The sequence below is a fragment of the Macaca thibetana genome, chromosome 9 (assembly GCF_024542745.1).
Source record: "Macaca thibetana thibetana isolate TM-01 chromosome 9, ASM2454274v1, whole genome shotgun sequence".
In the NCBI taxonomy this organism is placed as follows: Eukaryota; Metazoa; Chordata; class Mammalia; order Primates; family Cercopithecidae; genus Macaca; species Macaca thibetana.
This window is the reverse complement of record NC_065586.1, coordinates 22959914-22978193: the sequence shown is the minus strand read 5'-3', so window position 1 is coordinate 22978193 and position 18280 is coordinate 22959914. Positions and strand designations below refer to the sequence as shown.

General features: G+C 44.3%; 1 protein-coding gene across 1 annotated transcript in view; it reads right to left on the bottom strand.

Moving 5' to 3' along the window:
- Positions 1 to 627: 627 nt before the first annotated feature.
- The window catches only part of MSRB2 (methionine sulfoxide reductase B2), a 456570-nt gene continuing 438917 nt past the window's right edge, over positions 628 to 18280 (bottom strand). Inside the window, exons 4-6 of the mRNA XM_050804072.1 lie at positions 12444 to 12520; positions 2120 to 2267; positions 628 to 840 (exon numbers count right to left, since the gene is read on the bottom strand). Coding sequence (XP_050660029.1) covers positions 736 to 840; positions 2120 to 2267; positions 12444 to 12520 — 330 coding nt within the window. The 3' untranslated portion in view covers positions 628 to 735. The remainder of the gene's footprint in view (positions 841 to 2119; positions 2268 to 12443; positions 12521 to 18280) is intronic.

Genomic DNA, 18280 nt, shown 5'->3' with positions numbered 1-18280 from the left:
TGTTTGTGACTTAACAATGCCTTTAGCGGTCTTCCGCCCTGTGAGGGCCAGGTGTTCCTTGCCCTCATTCCTGTAAACCCACAACCCTCCAGCTTGGGCATTATGGCCATTATGAGCATGTTACATTGCTGCAGATATTTACTTATGGCCAGTTTTGGGGGGGCTTGCTCCCAACAGGTCCCTCATGGCTTGATGCTGTCCTGGTGACAGTGAGTGAGTTCTTGAGAGATCTGGCTGTTTAAAAGTACGTGGCACCTCCCTGCCACTCTGTCTTGCTCCTGCTCTGCCATGTGAGATGCCGGCTCCACCTTCAGCTTCTGCCATGAGTAAAAGCTCCCTCAGGTCTCCCCAGAATCCAAGCAGATGCTGGCACCTTGCTTCCTGTACACCCTGCAGAACCGTGAGTCAATTAAACCTCTTTTCTTTATAAGTTGCCCAGTCTCCGTTATTTCTTTTTTTTTTCTTTTTAATTTTGTTTATTTTTCTAGTTTTTTTTTTCTTTTTCCAAATTCTCCCAGACCCTGATCAGGTACTTCTTTATAGCAACACAAGAACAGCCTAACACACAGGATTAAGTTGATTCCAGGTAAATCAATTAAGAGAAGCAGTGACTCGCTGGAGACAGCAGCAAACTCAGGCCAGTTTTATTGCAAACAAAGCAAGTCATTCAAGTGAATTATGGAAATTGAGAGTGCGCATGAAGGGGTGGCAAGGGAACGGGACTCTTGAAGACAGTCAGTGTTTCCTTGGTTTGAACTTCAGAGCCACACTGTTGATGCAAAACCTCTGACCATTGGGTCCAGGTCCATCAGGAAACACGTGACCTAGATGAGCCTCACACTGCAAAGGACAGAAGCCTCTGTCATCTCCAAATGCAAACAAAGCTCTTTATGTAAAACCAGACAGACGAACCCCCCCAAAATCACTCCACTCTGGAGTCTGACATCTGTGTTAGGAGAAAAGTCTATTGCATCCGAATTAAATTAAGAAATGAAAGAAAGCAGAACACAGTCACGGTAAATAGTTTTACTTTATCAATAGGATGTGAGCGAGTTATTAAATTTGGGCCTTTAGAGTTACTCATCTAAAAATGGGGATAATTATCATACCTACATAAGAGAGCGGTGGGGACAATTAATTGATATATTGCACGCAAAGCATTAACATAATTCCTGGGTAAGTACTGAATAATATTGTAGTACCCAGTGTATTATTATTATTTATCACTTAAGGCAAAACCACGCTATCTTAATCAGCTTGCCTCTAGTGTTTTACAAAACCCATGAGTCAGAAAACGTGAGCAGCTAAGGATATCAAAATGAATTTGTGATCTGGATTTAAGCCACTCTCTCCTACTGGGCTCACAGAAGGCACAGATGGTGATGTCACCCGCAGCATTGCTCTGCCGGCCAGTGACATGCTGCAGGGTGCAAAAGAAGGTTGGGGAGATGGAGGTGCCAGCCACACTGGGTAAGTCAAAGATGAGATGCCAGCCACTATGGCAGGATAAGGGCTTCCTGCTCCTTATCCCTGCTCAAAAGAAGGTGAAGATCCTACCTCTGTTCTCATCTCTATGGAAGGCTAGAACCAGGAACAGCCACATTAGAGAGAAGCTGGCGAAGCCTTTTCTCTTTCTCGCAGTGCCCAGAAGGGAGAGAGTGATCATTACTGTCATGTGTAGAAACCCCATGTGTTCTGGGCTGGGTGCAGTGGCCCAGGCCTGTCATCCCAGCACTTTGGGAGGCCGAGGCAGGTGGATCACTTGAGGTCAGGAGTTTGAGACCAGCCTGGCCAATATGGCAAAACCCCGTCTCTACTAAAAATACAAAAATTTACTGGGTGTGGTGGCAGGCACCTGTAATCTCAACTACTTGGGAGGCTGAGGCACTTGAACTCAGGAGGTAGAGGCTGCAGTGGGCTGAGATCGTGTCACTGCACTGCAGCCTGGAAAACAGAGCGAGACTCTGTCTCAAAACAACACAAAACAAAAAGGGAATCCCACGTGTTCTGAAGACAAAAGTACCCCTAGAAAAGGACACCAGATTTGCCAAGAACAAGGGAGCTGTTTGTGGCACTTGGGGCAGCATCAGGGAAAGTAAAACAAAATAAGAAATCTCACCTGCTTGCAGACGACCTCTGTGCGAGCTGATCCTAACGAGGTGTCCAGACGTCTCAGGATCCCTGTGTGGCTTTCATCAGAGCCAGACGTACCATGGGCCTCGGAAAACGAAGGCCACCCAGTGCCGGAGCAGTACTTTTTCTCAGAACTGTGGAAGACATAAATGATACTACAGCTGCTAATGACACTGTCATTAACATGCCAAGAGGGTTTCATGCCCCAACGTGTTGTTCCAGGGAACAGGATGTATTTCAACTCTCCTCTGCCAGATCCCACACCCAGCTATGTGACAGTCAGTCCCCCGGGAATCGTCCACACTGCACCTTCACTATTGAAGCCATTGCCTCTCAAAGTGAAGGGACTTCTTGATCCTTTGATGCTAAAGCCTTCTTTCTGGATGTCCAACAAGGATCTAAAAACACATGGTGCTTTGTGAACTGTGTTGCATATTAGGTAACACAGATCAAGCCCATGTGTTGAAAATGTCAAAAAAGGAGAAATCAAAACGAAATACTAATGGTCGGAGGAAGTCATCATCATCTTGGTGCAACACGGAAGTGTAAGGTCTGATGAGAAAGTCATGCTTAGCAACAGGAATTTCAGGTTATCTAAACACAGAAGCCTGACCAGGGATTCAAAAGCTGCCTCTGGCAACTTCTTAGCTGTGTGAAACCACAGCTCTTGAAGCCTCAGTTTGCTCACCTAGCAAATGGGAATAGTATCTACACTACAGGGCTGTTTTGAGGATTTGAGGGGAACTCTGTGAAGTGTGATATAAAGCTTAGCACAGGGCTGAACACATGGTAAGTGCCCAGAATTCTTGCTGTGATGGTGATGATGATGATGATGATTAATTAATATGCCCGGGTACCTGGCATCAATAACTGCAGTGAAACCTAGCCCTCCAGAAGTCTCCCAAGGACTCATGATGCTGGCACATGGAGAAGAAGGACAGCAGGTAAATCCACTCACCAAAGACCCACCCTCTCAGTGCTCTGATGGATAAGCTCCCTTAAATGGCACTGGGAAAATAGACTTCAAAAATTGCTGTGGCAAGGAAATGGCTCTCTCTCTAAGGAAGAAAGAGAAGAACTGAATGTTAGACCCAGCCAAAAAACAAACGAACAAAACAAACTAAGAAGGAAAAGTGGCAAAGAATGAAATCCCTAGACAATGAACACAGAAGGATGTAGGGTCCAGCCCCACAGGGTCGGTGGGTTTTTCTCCCCCTGTGCGGAGATGAGAGATTGTAGGAATAAACACACAAGACAAAGAGATAAAAGAAAAGGCAGCTGGGCCTGGGGGACCACTACCACCAAGACGCGGAGACCAGTAGTGACCCGAATGCCAGGCTGCACTCTTATTTATTGGATACAAGACAAAGGGGCAGGGTAAGGAGAGTGAGCCATCTCCAATGATAGGTAAGGTCACGTGGGTCACGTGTCCACCGGACAGGGGGCCCTTCCCTGCCTGGCAGCCAAGGCAGAGAGAAAGAGAGGAGAGAGAGAGAGGGACAGCTTATGCCATTATTTCTGCATATCAGAGACCTTTAGTACGTTCACTAATTTGTTACCGCTATCTAAAAGGCAGAGCCAGGTGTACAGGGTGGAACATGAAGGCGGACTAGGAGCGTGACCACTGAAGCACAGCATCACAGGGAGACAGATAACTGCGGGCACAAGAGGTGGAGGAGTAGAGTCTTCCACAAGAGGTGGAGGAGTAGAGTCTTCTCTAAACTCCCCCGGGGAGAGGGAGACTCCCTTTCCCGGTCTGCTAAGTAGCGGGTGTTTTTCCTTGACACTGACGCTACCGCTAGACCACGGTCCGCTTGGCAACTGGCGTCTTCCCAGATGCTGGCATTACCGCTAGACCAAGGAGCCCTCTGGTGGCCCTGCCCGGGCATAACAGAAGGCTCACACTCCTGTCTTCTGGTCACTTCTCATTATGTCCCCTCAGCTCCTATCTCTGTATGACCTGGTTGCTCCTAGGTTATGATTGTAGAGCGAGGATTATTGTAATACTGGAATGAAGAGTAATCGCTACAAACTACTGATTAATGATATTCATATATAATCTATTATCTATATCTAGTATAACTATTCTTATATTATATATTTTATTATACTGGAACAGCTCCTGCCCTCGGTCTCTTGCCTCGGCACCTGGGTGACTTGCCACCCACAGAAGGAAGCCTAGCTGACAGCACAAACTCCCACAGAAACAACTGTGTAATGCAGCAATTCTCAAACATTTTGGGGTCAGCACCCCTCACGTTCCCTCTGTGTCCCCAAAATTAATAGGGATTGCTGAGAGCTTTTGTCTATGAGTTACATATGCCAACATTTAACAAGTTATAAATTATAACTGAGAATTTAAAAACATGTGCATTAATTTTTTTTTTTTAATATAGGTTGAGTGTCCCTTATCTGAAATGCTTAGGACCAGAAGTGTTTTGGATTTCAGATCTTTTTGGATTTTGCATTTTACTTGACGGTTAAGCATCCTTAATCTGAAATACTCCAATGAGCATTTCCTTTGAGTCTAATGTTGGTTCTCAAAAAGTTTCGGATTTTGCTGGGCATGGTGGCTCACACCTATAATCCCAGCTTTTTGGGAGGTGGAAGTGGGTGGAACACTTGAGCTCAGGAGTTTTTGTTTTCTTTTTTGAGATGGAGTCTTGCTCTGTCGCCCAGGCTGGAGTGCAGTGGCATGATCTCGGCCCACTGCAAGCTCCGCCTCCCGGGTTCACGTCATTCTCCTGCCTCAGCCTCCCGAGTAGCTGGGACTACAGGCGCCCGCCACTACACCTGGCTAATTTTTTGTATTTTTTAGTAGAGACGGGGTTTCACCGTGTTAGCCAGGATGGTCTCGATCTCCTGACCTCGTGATCCGCCCGCCTCGGCCTCCCAGAGTGCTGGGATTACAGACGTGATCCACCACGCCCGGCCGAGCTGAGGAGTTTGAGACCAGCCTGGCCAACATGGTGAAACCCCCTCTCTACTAAAAATAGAAAAACTAGCTGGGCATGGTGGTGCATGCCTATAGTCCTAGCTACTCGGGAGACTGAGGCAGGAGAATATCTTGACCCCACGAAGCGGTGGTTGCAGTGTGTGGAGATCAGGCAACAGAGCTAGACTCGTCTCAAAAAATAAAAAAGTTTCAGATTTGGGTGCATTTCAGATTTTGAATTTTCAGAGTAGAGATGCTCAACGTGAAATAAATTTATTACATGTTAACATCACATATATTTATGACAAATAATTATATTTTTCTAAATGAAACAAACATTTCATGAGAAGAGTTGCACTGTTTTACAATTTTGCAAGGCTCTTTAACGTCTGGCTTAAAAAAAAGACAACTGAATCTTCCTCTGGATTCAGTCTGTTGCTATGTTGTTTTGATTGAGGTATAAGAGGATGTGGCCTCAAGTGGCCTCAAGTGTGGTTGGAAAAGCCCCTAGAAAAGTCCCCCCCAGGAATCTCTGGGGTCCTCAGACTAGGCTTTGAGAACCACAAGTATAGCCATTAGGAGGAAAGGCTTTGATTTCTGAAAGATTTGGGTGTGAATCTGGGATCTGTCTGTTACATCTGTGTCACCTTGGCAAGTCATTTAATTTTTTGAAGCCTCAGTGTCCTAATCTATAGATAAGCATAGACTAAAAAAAGTTCTAAGCCACCTACTGACTAAATAGAGCCCTTCTTAGCCAAGGGGACTCCAGAAAAACCTTTAAACCGAGTTTCCAGTCATGATGGGACAGGAGGTCAGACACACCTCGTTATACCCCCTCCCTCTCATGGTTTAGACACAACAAATGACCAGCACTGATGTTTAAATAGAGATCATAAGACTGGCAAACGGACTCTTTGTGGCAATAATATACCACATTATAAACAGGACCTAAGGCCATGCCAGGCGAGGGTGAAGTCACACCCCCCTACACTTAAAGAATCAACTCTGTTATAACTGCCACAAAGGTTTTCTTTTTCTCTAGCAGCTAAACAATCACTGGCCTTGAGATAAGCAGCTCATCTACCATCAGACAGTGACTAGCTGAGACCCTCTGTTCCCCCAGCCATAACTACAGCTTTGATTTCACAAGAGACTGATTTTAGTAACTTTCTCCTGATTAAAAGACCATGAACTGGTTCTGGATGGTTTACAGAGGCTGTGCACTTGTGGGCCTTCATATCCTGAAAGACTTTTGATGTACAGGGTCTAATTGTAATACATTTAAATGTTAAGTTTCTACCCCCAAATAAACATAGGTCATGTGTTACATGCATGTCTGTTCAATATGCGTATGTCAGGACCATCTTCACGAATTTTCATAACCCCTCCTGTGATCTGTTAAATAGGTATATTTAGCCAACCCCTTCAGCATAAAGCTCCTACCCCAGCTGCTCCCCATTCCGAGTGCCTGCGTCTGCGCTTGGCTGGGAGCTCGCTTTCCAGCCTGTGGGATGGCCACCCTGAAGACAGTAACCCTTTAGAAGAAATAAAGTCTCCTTTTCTACATTTATAGATTGTATGATTTTTTAAAAGCTAACAATAGCAATGGAATTATCACCTCACTTTCTGTATGTATGCTTAGCATAGTACCTGACACATGGCACATAAGTTAGTAGCTATTTTTTAATTTTTTTATTATTAATACCAGAAATCTATGAAATGTGAGCAGTTGTGGGTCCAACTAGAAGTGTTTGCATATTCAGGTCAGGTTCTTTGCAATCCTCTTCCAAGGGTTCGAAAACATTCATCTGACCACTCTGCTCAGGGAGAAACATCATTAAGTATCTTTTAATCCCAGTCTTTCCATCCTCAACATTATATATAAACTAGTGATCATTAAATGAATTTTGATGGAGAATTATGACTACAATAAAATTTTTTAAATAAATGAACCTACGACTAATAAAAACTCATTAAAGCATTTTATGGGAAACAATAAACCTTTATTGATGCAATTAGCAGAATCTGGAGATTTTACCTAGTAATATGAGAGGCCTAACGTATATAAGTTAAGACTGGGAACCAAAATATTAAAGCCAATCAGAAATTCCAATATACATATTTAAGTGATTAGCAGATTGTAAGGTTTGCCCTTGAAGAACTAAAACCATTCTGAATCATATACTCTATGGGATTTTGACTTTGTTTCATTTTATTTGCTTTGGTTTTTCTTGATTTCTGGAAGTTCTACAGTTCCCAAACCAACAGCACAGGCACTTGGTGATAACTGACAGCCCTAACCTCTTAGAAGAATTTCTATTCCTTTGAGGGAATGGGGCACACAAAAGGTTTTTAACAATATTACTTGGTTACCCATGGTGCATAAGACATCAGGACATTATGTAAAACGTGAACTAGTATCAGGCTCTGTTTCCTCTTATTTTAAGAAGATTTATGATCGTGAAATATGTGATCCCACAATAGATTTTAATAAACACTTTCCCAATAGGCTTATGTGGAAGAAGAAAGGGAGAAGGAAGGAGAGAAGGAGGAGAGGAAGTGGCAGTGGGGGACAATGTCACTTCATTCCAAGTTAGCGAAATGAGAGTCTGGAGTCCCTAGGAGTGTGGCAACACATGCTAGAAAGTGTTCTTGACCCAGATACCTTTGATTAAAGGTCTCTGATTTGGAGAGGCAAAGCTCTCAAAAACTGTGCACCAAACTCATTCCAACAACTATAGGATGATGAGGAGAATGACGGTAAGTCTGGCAGATGAGGCTGGCAACAAGGCTCTGGAAAGGGAACTCATGAGTTACACTGGCCGGGATCACCATCAGAGACTGGTTATGTCTTCTGAGAAACTTACACCTGTAATTCAGAAAGCAGGCACCAGAAGGCGATGGCACCTATGTCAACGGTGCTGCCCACGTGGCTTAATGGAAGCTCAGCTAGTGAAGAATGTGGGCTCTGGAGTCCAAAACTGTGAGGTCATATTTTGGCTGGCTACCTGTAAACCGCGGAACCCTGGACAAGTTATTTCATCTTCCTCTCAGTTTCCTCACATGAAATGAGAATAATAACAGCACTACGGGGAGCTGCCAAGAGGTCTGATGAAATGATGCACATGAAGAGCCTGGACATGGCACCTGCCACATGTCCAGAGGGCTCCTTCATTGCTGGGGTGCTTTCCACTCTCAAGAAGAGTGCACTGTACAGGCTCCAGTGGAACCCAAATTCCTGCACTATGGCTTACTAGATAAGTGACCTTGAGCAAGTTAGTTAAATTCTTTAAGCCTCAGTTTTCACATCTGTTAAATGGGGGTTTTCATAGCTCCTTATTGGAAGGTGAGGATTGTTTGCAAAGCATTGGAGCCCAGTGTCGGGCATGTAAGTGCTCAAGAAGTTGCAGCCACTTCCCTCACATTTCCACAGTGATTTCATAATCACAGCTGCTTTCTTTTTTTTTTTTTTTGAGATGGAGTCTTACTCTGTCACTCAGGCTGGAGTGTAGTGGCTCAATCTCAGCTCAATGAAACCTCCACCTCCTGGGTTCAAGCTCTTCTCCTGCCTCAGCCTCCCCAGTAGCTGGGATTATAGGCGTGTGCTACCACGCCCAGCTAATTTTTGTATTTTTAGAAAAGCCAGTATTTCGCTATACTGGTCAGGCTGGTCTCGAACTCCTGACCTCCAGTGATCCACCCACCTTGGCCTCCCAAAGTGCTGGGATTACAGGCGTGAGCCACCATGCCCAGCCCATAACCACAGCTTCTGATAGTCCCAACACTGCTATGGCTTCTAAGCAGCAGGACGGATATTATTAATCAACCAATCAAGAAGTACTTACGGAGCATCTAAGTATCTGTTTGAAGGTGGCTACAACAAAATACCACAAAATGGGTGGGACTCTCTCACAATCTGGAGGATAGAAGTCCAAAGTCAAGGTGTCCGCAGGGCTCTGAGGCATCTAGGGAATCCTTCCTTGCCTCTTCCTACCTTCTAAGGCAGGCAATCTTTGGTTTATAGCTGCAGATCACCAACCTCTGCCTCCGTTTTCACATGGCTGTCTCCTCTCTGTCTGGACGACTTCTCCTCTTCTTAGAAGGACAGCAGTGATTTTGGAACTAGGGCTGACCCCACTCCAATATGATCTTATCTAAACTAATTATACCTGCAGCCACCCTATTTCCAAATAAGGTCACATTCCCAGCTTCCAGAGATTAAGACTTCAACATGTCTTTTTGGGAGACAAAATTCAACCCGTAGCAACTTCCATGAGGCTTGTCCAAGAAGGATAAGATGGCCAAGGGGCTCAAGAGCTAACAAGTTTCTCTCCTTAACTAAATAAAATACTTGAACCAATAGGAGAATAATTAGGTCCTAAATTGTGTGATACTGATAAATAGGAATTTGAAGCAGATTTTTTAAAAAACCCCACAGTGTGTGCTATCAGAGGAGGTTTCAGGATAAATCTGGGATCCAAAAATAAGTGGAATTTCAATTAGCAATAGTGGGGCTGAGCAGATCCCAGGAGGCCAGCACAGCACGAAGGGGGTCCCAGGCAGGAAGCAGCCGAGCTGGAGCAGGCAGCTCAAAGGAGCTGGCCCTGCATTTACTTGTTAAAAGAACTACTTAGTTTTGGTTGACCAACTTTCCCTTCACTTTCATTCTACACAAACATTTGAAGGAATTTTTTTTTTTCTGTACCTCTGCTTCCTACTATAGAAACTGGAGACCAGAGACAGAAAGAAGAAAAATGAGAGGCAAAACAAGAATGTATTTCTAAAACTCCTCTTGAACAGGAAGAAGGCTCAGGAATATAGTCTGCATTTGTATATTCTCATTAATTAGAATATATCTTCCAGAATTCCTCAGGATCAAAAGCACATTCATGTATACAGCCCTAAGAGGGCTCTGTTGCTTAAGAACACGTCATTATGGCCAGGTGCGGGGGCTCACGCCTGTAATCCCCGCACTATGGGAGGCCAAAGCGGGCGGATCACCTGAGGTCAGGAGATCGAGGCCATCCTGGCTAACATGGTGAAACCCCATCTCTACTAATAATACAAAAAATTAGCCGGGCGTGGTGGCACACGCCTGTAATCCCAGCCACTCGGGGGGCAGGAGAATCGCTTGAACCTGGGAGGCCGAGGTTGTAGTGAGCCGAGATCACGCCACTGTACTCCAGCCTGGATGACAGAGCGAGACTCCATCTCAAAAAAAAAAAAAAAAAAAAAAAAAAATCATTACTAACTTGCAGCAACTGCCTGGCCTGAGTCAGGCATGTCAGGCATCGCTCTATGCTTTTTCATGTATTAACTCATGACTCAGATCATCCTCCCAGCAACCTTATGAATTAGTTACTATTATCTTAATTTTAGAAGTGAGGAAATCAGACACAGAAAGGTTAAGAAATTTGCTCAAGGTCACACAGCAATGGGGCCAGGATATATACCTTGGCAATCTTAACCATTCTACTGCCTCTCCCATAAATGAGTGCATCTTTAAGAACAGTATATTCTGGAACATAAATAATCTTCAGGAATATATTGTTTCCTTCAGCTGCAGTAGCAGCAACAAGAAAGAAGAACAGAAACAAACTCAGAAGTCTTTAAGAATGCAAAATGGAAACTTTTCAACTGAAACTAAATGGTTACACAAAAACAAATAAGGTTGGTGAATTGGCAGTCCCTTAAACTGGCTACTTGGTCAGTGGGCTTTTGGAGAATCGGCTGGTTTTCCTATTAGTCTTGACTCTTTCACAACCTCCAGGACCTGGGGTTGGTCACTTAACTTCCTTAATTTGAACTAGCATTGTGCTAATATAGTAGCCTCTGGCCACATGTGGCCTTTTAAGTTTAAATTAATTAACATTAAATTTAAGTTTAAATTAATTAACATTAAATTGAAAAAGTCAGCTTCTCAGCCATGCTAGCCACATCTTGAGTGCTTAACAAGCATATGTGATGAGCGGCTACCACATGGCCAGATACAGACATCTCCATCACCACAGGAAGTTCTACTGGACAGAGGTTTGTGCTGTGGACTCAGGACCCTCCTGGTTCCAGTATTCTGACACTACAACTAAGCCTGCAAGGTGAAAGGAAGGGAAGAAGGCCCCTTCTTTTTCAGATGCAGAAACCGGAACATCAAGGAAGGGGAAGAGTGAAGACTATGATTTAGGAGAATGCTCTTGCAAGGATGATTTATCTTCTGTATTCACAGTGTGAAGAGGGAGACAGAGCACTGCCTGGTGCCTGCAGTAACAAGGGAGCCTTTGACACGCTGGCAGCATGGTTCTATGGCTTAAAGTTCATGGGCCATCTCAAAGTCCTACCTCTCCTCTTTAACAGAACCAAACGTCAAGAAATAACTATTGTCTCAGAAACCTGAGTCCCACATTTTACTGTGTAAAAATTAACCTCCTTCTAGTTTCCCCCATGCCAATGTGAATGCATCTGGGCAAAGGCCTGCCCATCTGTGAGCATGGAGGAAAATCGATGCTAATCGCTCCTCATCCTTGCAGGCGGGTCCGGCTTCCTAACGCAGCCCACATTAGCAGCCAGTCGGGCAGGAAGGCCCAGACTGCTCAAAGCCCAGAGGACAGAAGGAAGCACTGCCTAATGGGTGATGCACAGAGCTGGCTTGATTTATATTTTATTCTAAACTAATTTAGGGTTGATGCAAAAGAAAGGAAAACATCTTTGAAGTTCTGAAAAATAGGACTTCAAAGATATTTTCCTTTCTTCTCCATCGAATCTACTTTTTTTAAAGACTGTTTCCTGCATGTCTAAACAAAAAAGCCTTTGTTGAGAGATTTCAGATCCTGATTGACTTAAAAGAGGCTTTGAAATCAAGGGACAATTAAATTTACTTTTAGCTATATAGAAGAGGGTATGGTATTCACTACTGTCAAGCATTGTGGGGAATCTATCCTCATAAAATTCTACATTTCCTAAATTAAATTATAAACCCATTTTCCCTGGGAGAGAGAGAGTTTTAATCACATGGCCCAGCAAATATAATCATGGTTTAGATTTCTTTAAATACTTTCCCTCTAAAAAAAAAAAACTCTAATAGTTTTATCATAAGGTACCCACCAAGTTTTATTTCCTTGCTATTTCTTGAGGATAGAGGAAGGAAGAATATAAGCTAAGAAGTCTTGTTAATGGCTCTAAATGCTAGAAATAAAAGTCAAGACAGGCAAGTATCTCATATGAATAGCTCTCCTTACAGCAACAATGCAAAATGAGAAGGGCAATTTAAAAAACAAAATGGGTATTATGGGTATTTATTTATCCAAGATCTCAAATGAAACACAGCAGTAAGAACCTGGAGGTTTGCTCTCCTTCCGTAGCTCTCGATTCTTTATCTTACCTGAAGAGTGGAGTATCACAGCACACGCAATGATACATTCCTGCTTCCTTGTTATTCAGGTAGATCCCACTGAAAGGCTGAAAGTAAATTAGATATGTCACGTTCAGATTTCTCATACTACTGGCAGGAGATGATACAGCAGATTTAAATCCTGGGTAAGTCCCCAAATCAAGGAATTTCTGTACTAATTTGACGAGTGCAAATAACGTCAGAGACAAAATTATAATGCACCCAATGAAGCAGCCTGCAGATGTATCTACAGCTGGGGCTTTATTGCACCCAATATGCAAATTATAACATTGATAATCTTTGTATTCATACAGGACTTTTCATCCAAGAGCATCAAAGTCAGTGAAAAAGCAAGAGAACAGAGTCTTGTCCTCTGTGATTGTGTGAGATTTCGTTCTCCCTTTTAGAAGAGTTAATACAACAGGAATCTAGTCTACTGTCTAACATACTTTGAAATCTCCAGTTAAAGACAGAATATAAATGCATAAAAAGCATAGTTCAGTGAGATCAGGGATTTTGCCTTTAATATGCTTCACATAATGTTTAGGACACAGTGTACTTAATAAATGTTAAATAATGAGCTAGACTCTCCCCCCACCAACCCAGGTTACTACTTAGATGAAATTACTGTGTTCATTGTGAGTTACAGGGTTTGCAAGTTTTCAGAGGTATTCTGAGAGGAGAACAGGAGACAAGTCAATGAATGAGCCAAGTCAATATTTGTTTAAATGTTATTTCTCAAACTTGATTTTTCTTTTTTTTTTGAGATGAAGTCTCACTCTGTTGCCCAGGCTAGAGTACAATGGCACGATCTCAGCTCACTGCAACCTCTGCCTCCCAGGTTCAGGTGATTCTCCTGTCTCAGCCTCCCGAATAGCTGGGACTACAGGTGCATGCCACCAAGCCTAGCTAATTTTTGTACTTTTAGGGAGTTTCACCGTGTTAACCAGGTTGGTCTCGAACTCCTGACCTCAAGTGATCGGCATGCCTCAGCCTCCCAAAGTGCTGGGATTACAGGCACTTGCTATGAGCCACTGCACCCGGCTGATGACTTTTTTTTAAAGACCATTTTTGCCCAATTTCTTTTGTCATCTCCTCTGTCAAAGAAAATTAAAGAAAATCAACCCTTGCACAAGCTGACTATGAAGATCCACTATCACAGGGCCTGGCAGCAGGCACCATCCCCTCCTATGGGCCAGAGGAAAGCCAAAGCACAGAACAGCTCATCAAGTGACAAAGCTGACTCAGGAAATCTTCAGACCCCTCCAGGCTTCCCAACTCAAAACATTCACAGGTCAAACATCCAAATTCCCTGTGGTAGTTTAACAGCACATTTTCAGTGAGCTGCATGACAGACAATTTCAAATTAACCTACTGAGCCTACCATCTGGGCACACTTGGATGTTTTCCTTCTTTAAAACCCTAAACTTAGCTGCAGAAATCTGAATGGTAGTGAGCTGGTCCTTTATGGCCAGTCCCCTCAAATGCCTGCTCCCAAAACTGGCACTAGTTGGCAGCTGTAAAGAAGAGGAAGTTGGCCTGGTATGGTAGCTCATGCCTGTAATCTCAGCACTTTGGGGGGCCGAGGCAGGTGGATTACCTGAAGTCAGGAGTTCAAGACCAGCCTGGCCAACATGGTGAAACCCCATCTCTACTAAAAATACAAAAATTAGCCAGATGTGGTGGCACATGCCTGTAATCCCAGATATTCGGGAGGCAGAGGCAGAAGAATTGCTTGAACCTGGGACGCAGAGGTTGCAGTGAGCCGAGACTGTGCCACTGCACTCCAGCCTGGGCGACACAGCGAGACTCCATCTCAAAAACAAAAAAAAAAAGAGGAAGCTTCCCATCCTTCCCACCTGGGCTGAAGATGCACGCATGCAAAACAGGACTGCCAGTTCCAAGGCTGATCTAGAAAAGCCTTTTCATAGGATCCAGACAGCCTGGGAAGACTCAAAACATAATCTCATTATTGCAGGGGGGCAGTTGGACAGAGGAAGTGACAGAAAACTGCTATCACAGTAAGCAAAATAAAAATTAAAAAATCAGTGAAGGCCAGGTGCGGTGGCTCATGCCTGTAATCCCAGCACTTTGGGAGGCCGAGGCGGGTGGATCACCTGAGGTCAGGAGTTCAAGACCAGCCTGGCCAACATGGTGAAACCCCATCTCTACTAAAAATACAAAATATTAGCCGGGTGTAGTGGCAGGTACCTGTAATCCCAGCTACTCGGGAGGCTGAAGCAGAATTGTTTGAACCCAGGAGGCGGAGGTTGTGGTGAGCCGAGATCACACCATTGCACTCCAGCCTGGGCAACAAGAGCAAAACCCCATCTCAAGGAAAAAAAAAAATCAATGAAAAGGAATACTCAGCCAACATAGTTTCTGAAATGACATCTACCCACTCTCTCCTTGCCTAGCTTCCTGATGTGCCCTCCCTCTCCAATTTTATACAAGTCCTGTAACTTATTTAGGGTTAAACTCAGCTTCTATCTCATTTCTAGTATTTACCTGATAATCTAATATAAACCCAGGTTGAGCTGGGTGCTAATGTTGCAGAGGTGGGCAGCAAAACAGTTTCTGCACTCAAAGAATTTGCTACTTAAGTGGGAGGAAGACACATGTGAGCTGACAATTTATACCATGTGGTGACAGCTATGATAGAGATGGCATGGAGTTCGGGTAGCGCTGTACCCTTCACTATGAAGGGAGTTTCCACAAAGGCTGTCTGTATCAGATATTATCTGAGATGGTGGGGGGGAGTCTTTTTATTTCTTAACTTTTTATTATTATTCCAAATTGCACAACTGATTGTTGTTTATTATAGAAAAATGCCAACACTAAGCTGACTTTTGAATGAGGAAATGGAAGAGTATTTCGGGCAGGCAGAACACCTTGGGCAAGGCCCACATGAGAGAAGAGGGCAAAGAGGAGGATGGAGAAAGAGGATGCCAGAAGGCGGGTGAGACCAGGCCAGCTGGGGTTGGTTAGATCGTGACGAAGAGCTTAAACTGTGTCCTACTGGAAATGTGAAGCTACTGGAAACTTGTAAACTGGGTGGACGACTGATTGGAGTTGGATTTTAGAAAGATCACTTGACATTCAGGTAAAGAATGAGCTGGAATGGGGCAAGATGCCACCAAAGGCAGAGAGCAATCCAATGTCCCTCACACATGCAGGCCTGGAGTGTGCTCCTGCTCAGGCAGAGCAGTGGAAATAAAAGAAAGAGATTCAAGAATACTTAGAAGAGAGAACTGAAATGCCTGGCTGCACAGGGAGGGGCCAGGGTCAGAGAGAGAATGACGTTCCAGATTCCCCTGGGATTGCAAGGTCTGCTGGACCAATGGCAGTTTGCCATTCCATCTTGTCAATACAACACACCTGCTGGAAACAGGTGACGCACTCAAGAGGGATGACTGCGGATAACTTCACACAGGACTGTTTACAAAGGTGCGGACAGGGCCAATGGAAATCCACAAGTGAGGGCAAAGCCTCCTAGGCTAATGACTTTGAGAAGCCATGGCCTCCACTAGGCCTGTGGGACAGAGGAAGAGGGAGTCGCCAGAACCTGGTGAGGCTGCACCTGCAGGGGAGGGCTGCCTGCAAGAGCTGCCACCTGCAATACAGGAACACAGCCACTGCCAACCTGCAGCCCCACAGAGAGAATGCTGGGCCCTAGTGATTTCTCCATCCCACCTTTAGATCTCACTGGTGTCTCCCACTGGCTAAACTGAATCAATAGCTGCGGGGAAGAGGAACTGCTCACTCTTCCTAGAGCTCAGAGCAGGGGAATCCCGTGGAGAGTGGATCTGGAGAGTAGACAGAGAATGACCCGCACAAAACCTCCCTTCTATTGATACTTGACTTTCGGTTATTGCTCAGCCAGCCTGTAAATTTATTCATTGGTCTAGCAGAGTGCTAGCGTATTACTGTTGCCCAAGAAAAACCATGTGGGACTGAATTTTAATTTAGAGTCACCAAAGAGACACCTTCGATGTTTCATTTCTCTTCTCTTAGGTGAACAAAGCTAATGAAGGCTTACATTTCTGCAATATTCTAAGAAGTTAAACGTGGAAATGGATCCATGGAAAGGGATTTATAACATTAGTTAAAATAATGAATGATGCTCGTTTTGTCAAATGGCCAAATACAGAGAGTATATTGCACCATCTGTTTGAGAAGCCCACATATTTATTTTCCTAAACATCTGGCAGCTCATCTCTAGGTTCTCTCTACATACCAAGCCCGGCCTGGCTCTGCACCTGAGAATTAGGGTTGGCTTAGAATACTCTGGGAATACATACAACTGCTCACAGAGTATCATGTGGTTCCCTTGTGCAATCTACACAAATGGCTAATGTAGTCTCTTTTCCAACGAGGGCTTTAGTAAAATCCCACCTACAGGAAGTTTTCAAAAATACCAGCATTTCAGGAGACTCTATTGGGATGTGCTGGTCCTTCTGATGACTTTAGCATTGGAGAAACTGAGGGTGACACCGTGATTACAATGGCAGTGCACGTGGGTAGTGACATGAGTTTTGCAGGTGCCGACAAAGGAAAAAACATTCATACTCTACTATGCTTGAAGCCACAGGGCTGGGGTCCACTCTGTGAGATCTGCTTCACTAGTAAAAAATATCTAATAACAAAGTTCAATTCAGAAAAGCTACATTCCAGCAGCTATATTTGGGTCTAAGACCACTGGTTAAGAAATGCGGCACTATGCTCTCATTTATATGTGAGAGCTAAAGAATTTGAACACATGGAGGTAGCGAGTGGAAAAATGGATAACAGAGCCTGGGAAGGGTGAGCAGAGGGTAGGGGGAGGATGAAGAGAAGTGGCTTAAAGGCCACAAACATACAGTAAGAGAAAAGGAATATGCTCAGTGTCTGACAGCAGAGTAGGTGGATGACATTTAACAAAAATGCATTGTATTCGGGTGACAGACACCCTGAATACCCTGACTCGATTACTATGCATTATATATGTGTAACAAATTTTCTCATGTACCCCAGAAACTTGTACATACACACACAGACACACACACACAGACACACAGATAAATGCAGTGCTGTAAAAAGTGATGTTATAATGAGGAACCACTGAGGGTTGTTTTCTCAGAAAATGAATGAAAGCCGAGACTGCCGAATGCAGTTTAAATAATGTTTGCACCGTTTACCTGGCAGTCATTCAACATTCACAAAAGTTGATTTTTTTGGATGCCTACTATGGCCAGCCACCACATTAGGTGACAGGGGTTATAGCAGCGATGGCAAATGCTATGAAGGAAGAGTTCTGCTAGAAGCAAGCCTAGCTGGGGGCTAGGAGAAGGTTTCCCAGAGAAAGTGAGATTTGGGCTGAGAGCTACAAGGTAGGTCTGAATGAATGGGTGGAGGGTGTGGGGAGGGATGATGGGAGAGAAGAAGGAATGCCGGGTGCAAAGGCCCTAAGAGAGAAGGGAGCCCAGGGTGTGTGAGAGCTCAAGGGTGGTGTGGCCAAAGTACTGGGTCAAGAGGGAAGATGGCTGGATTTGAGGATGGGGTGGGAGCCAGGGGCCGTTAGGACCTTATTAGTCATCTCATACTTTTCTTTTTCCTTGAAAGCACTGGGCAGCCACCGAAAGTTTTGAGCTGGGGAGTGATATGGTCAGATTTGTGTTTTCCAAAGAACTCTTTGGCTGCAGTGTGGAGAATGGGTTGGCTGGAGCAAGAATGGCCATGCGCAGAGAAGGTGACAGTGACTTGGCCCCAAGGGGAGGTGATAGCGGTGCACGGAATTGAAATGACAGGAAGGTTATTTAGGAGTCAGAATAGAGATGATGTGTCCAGGG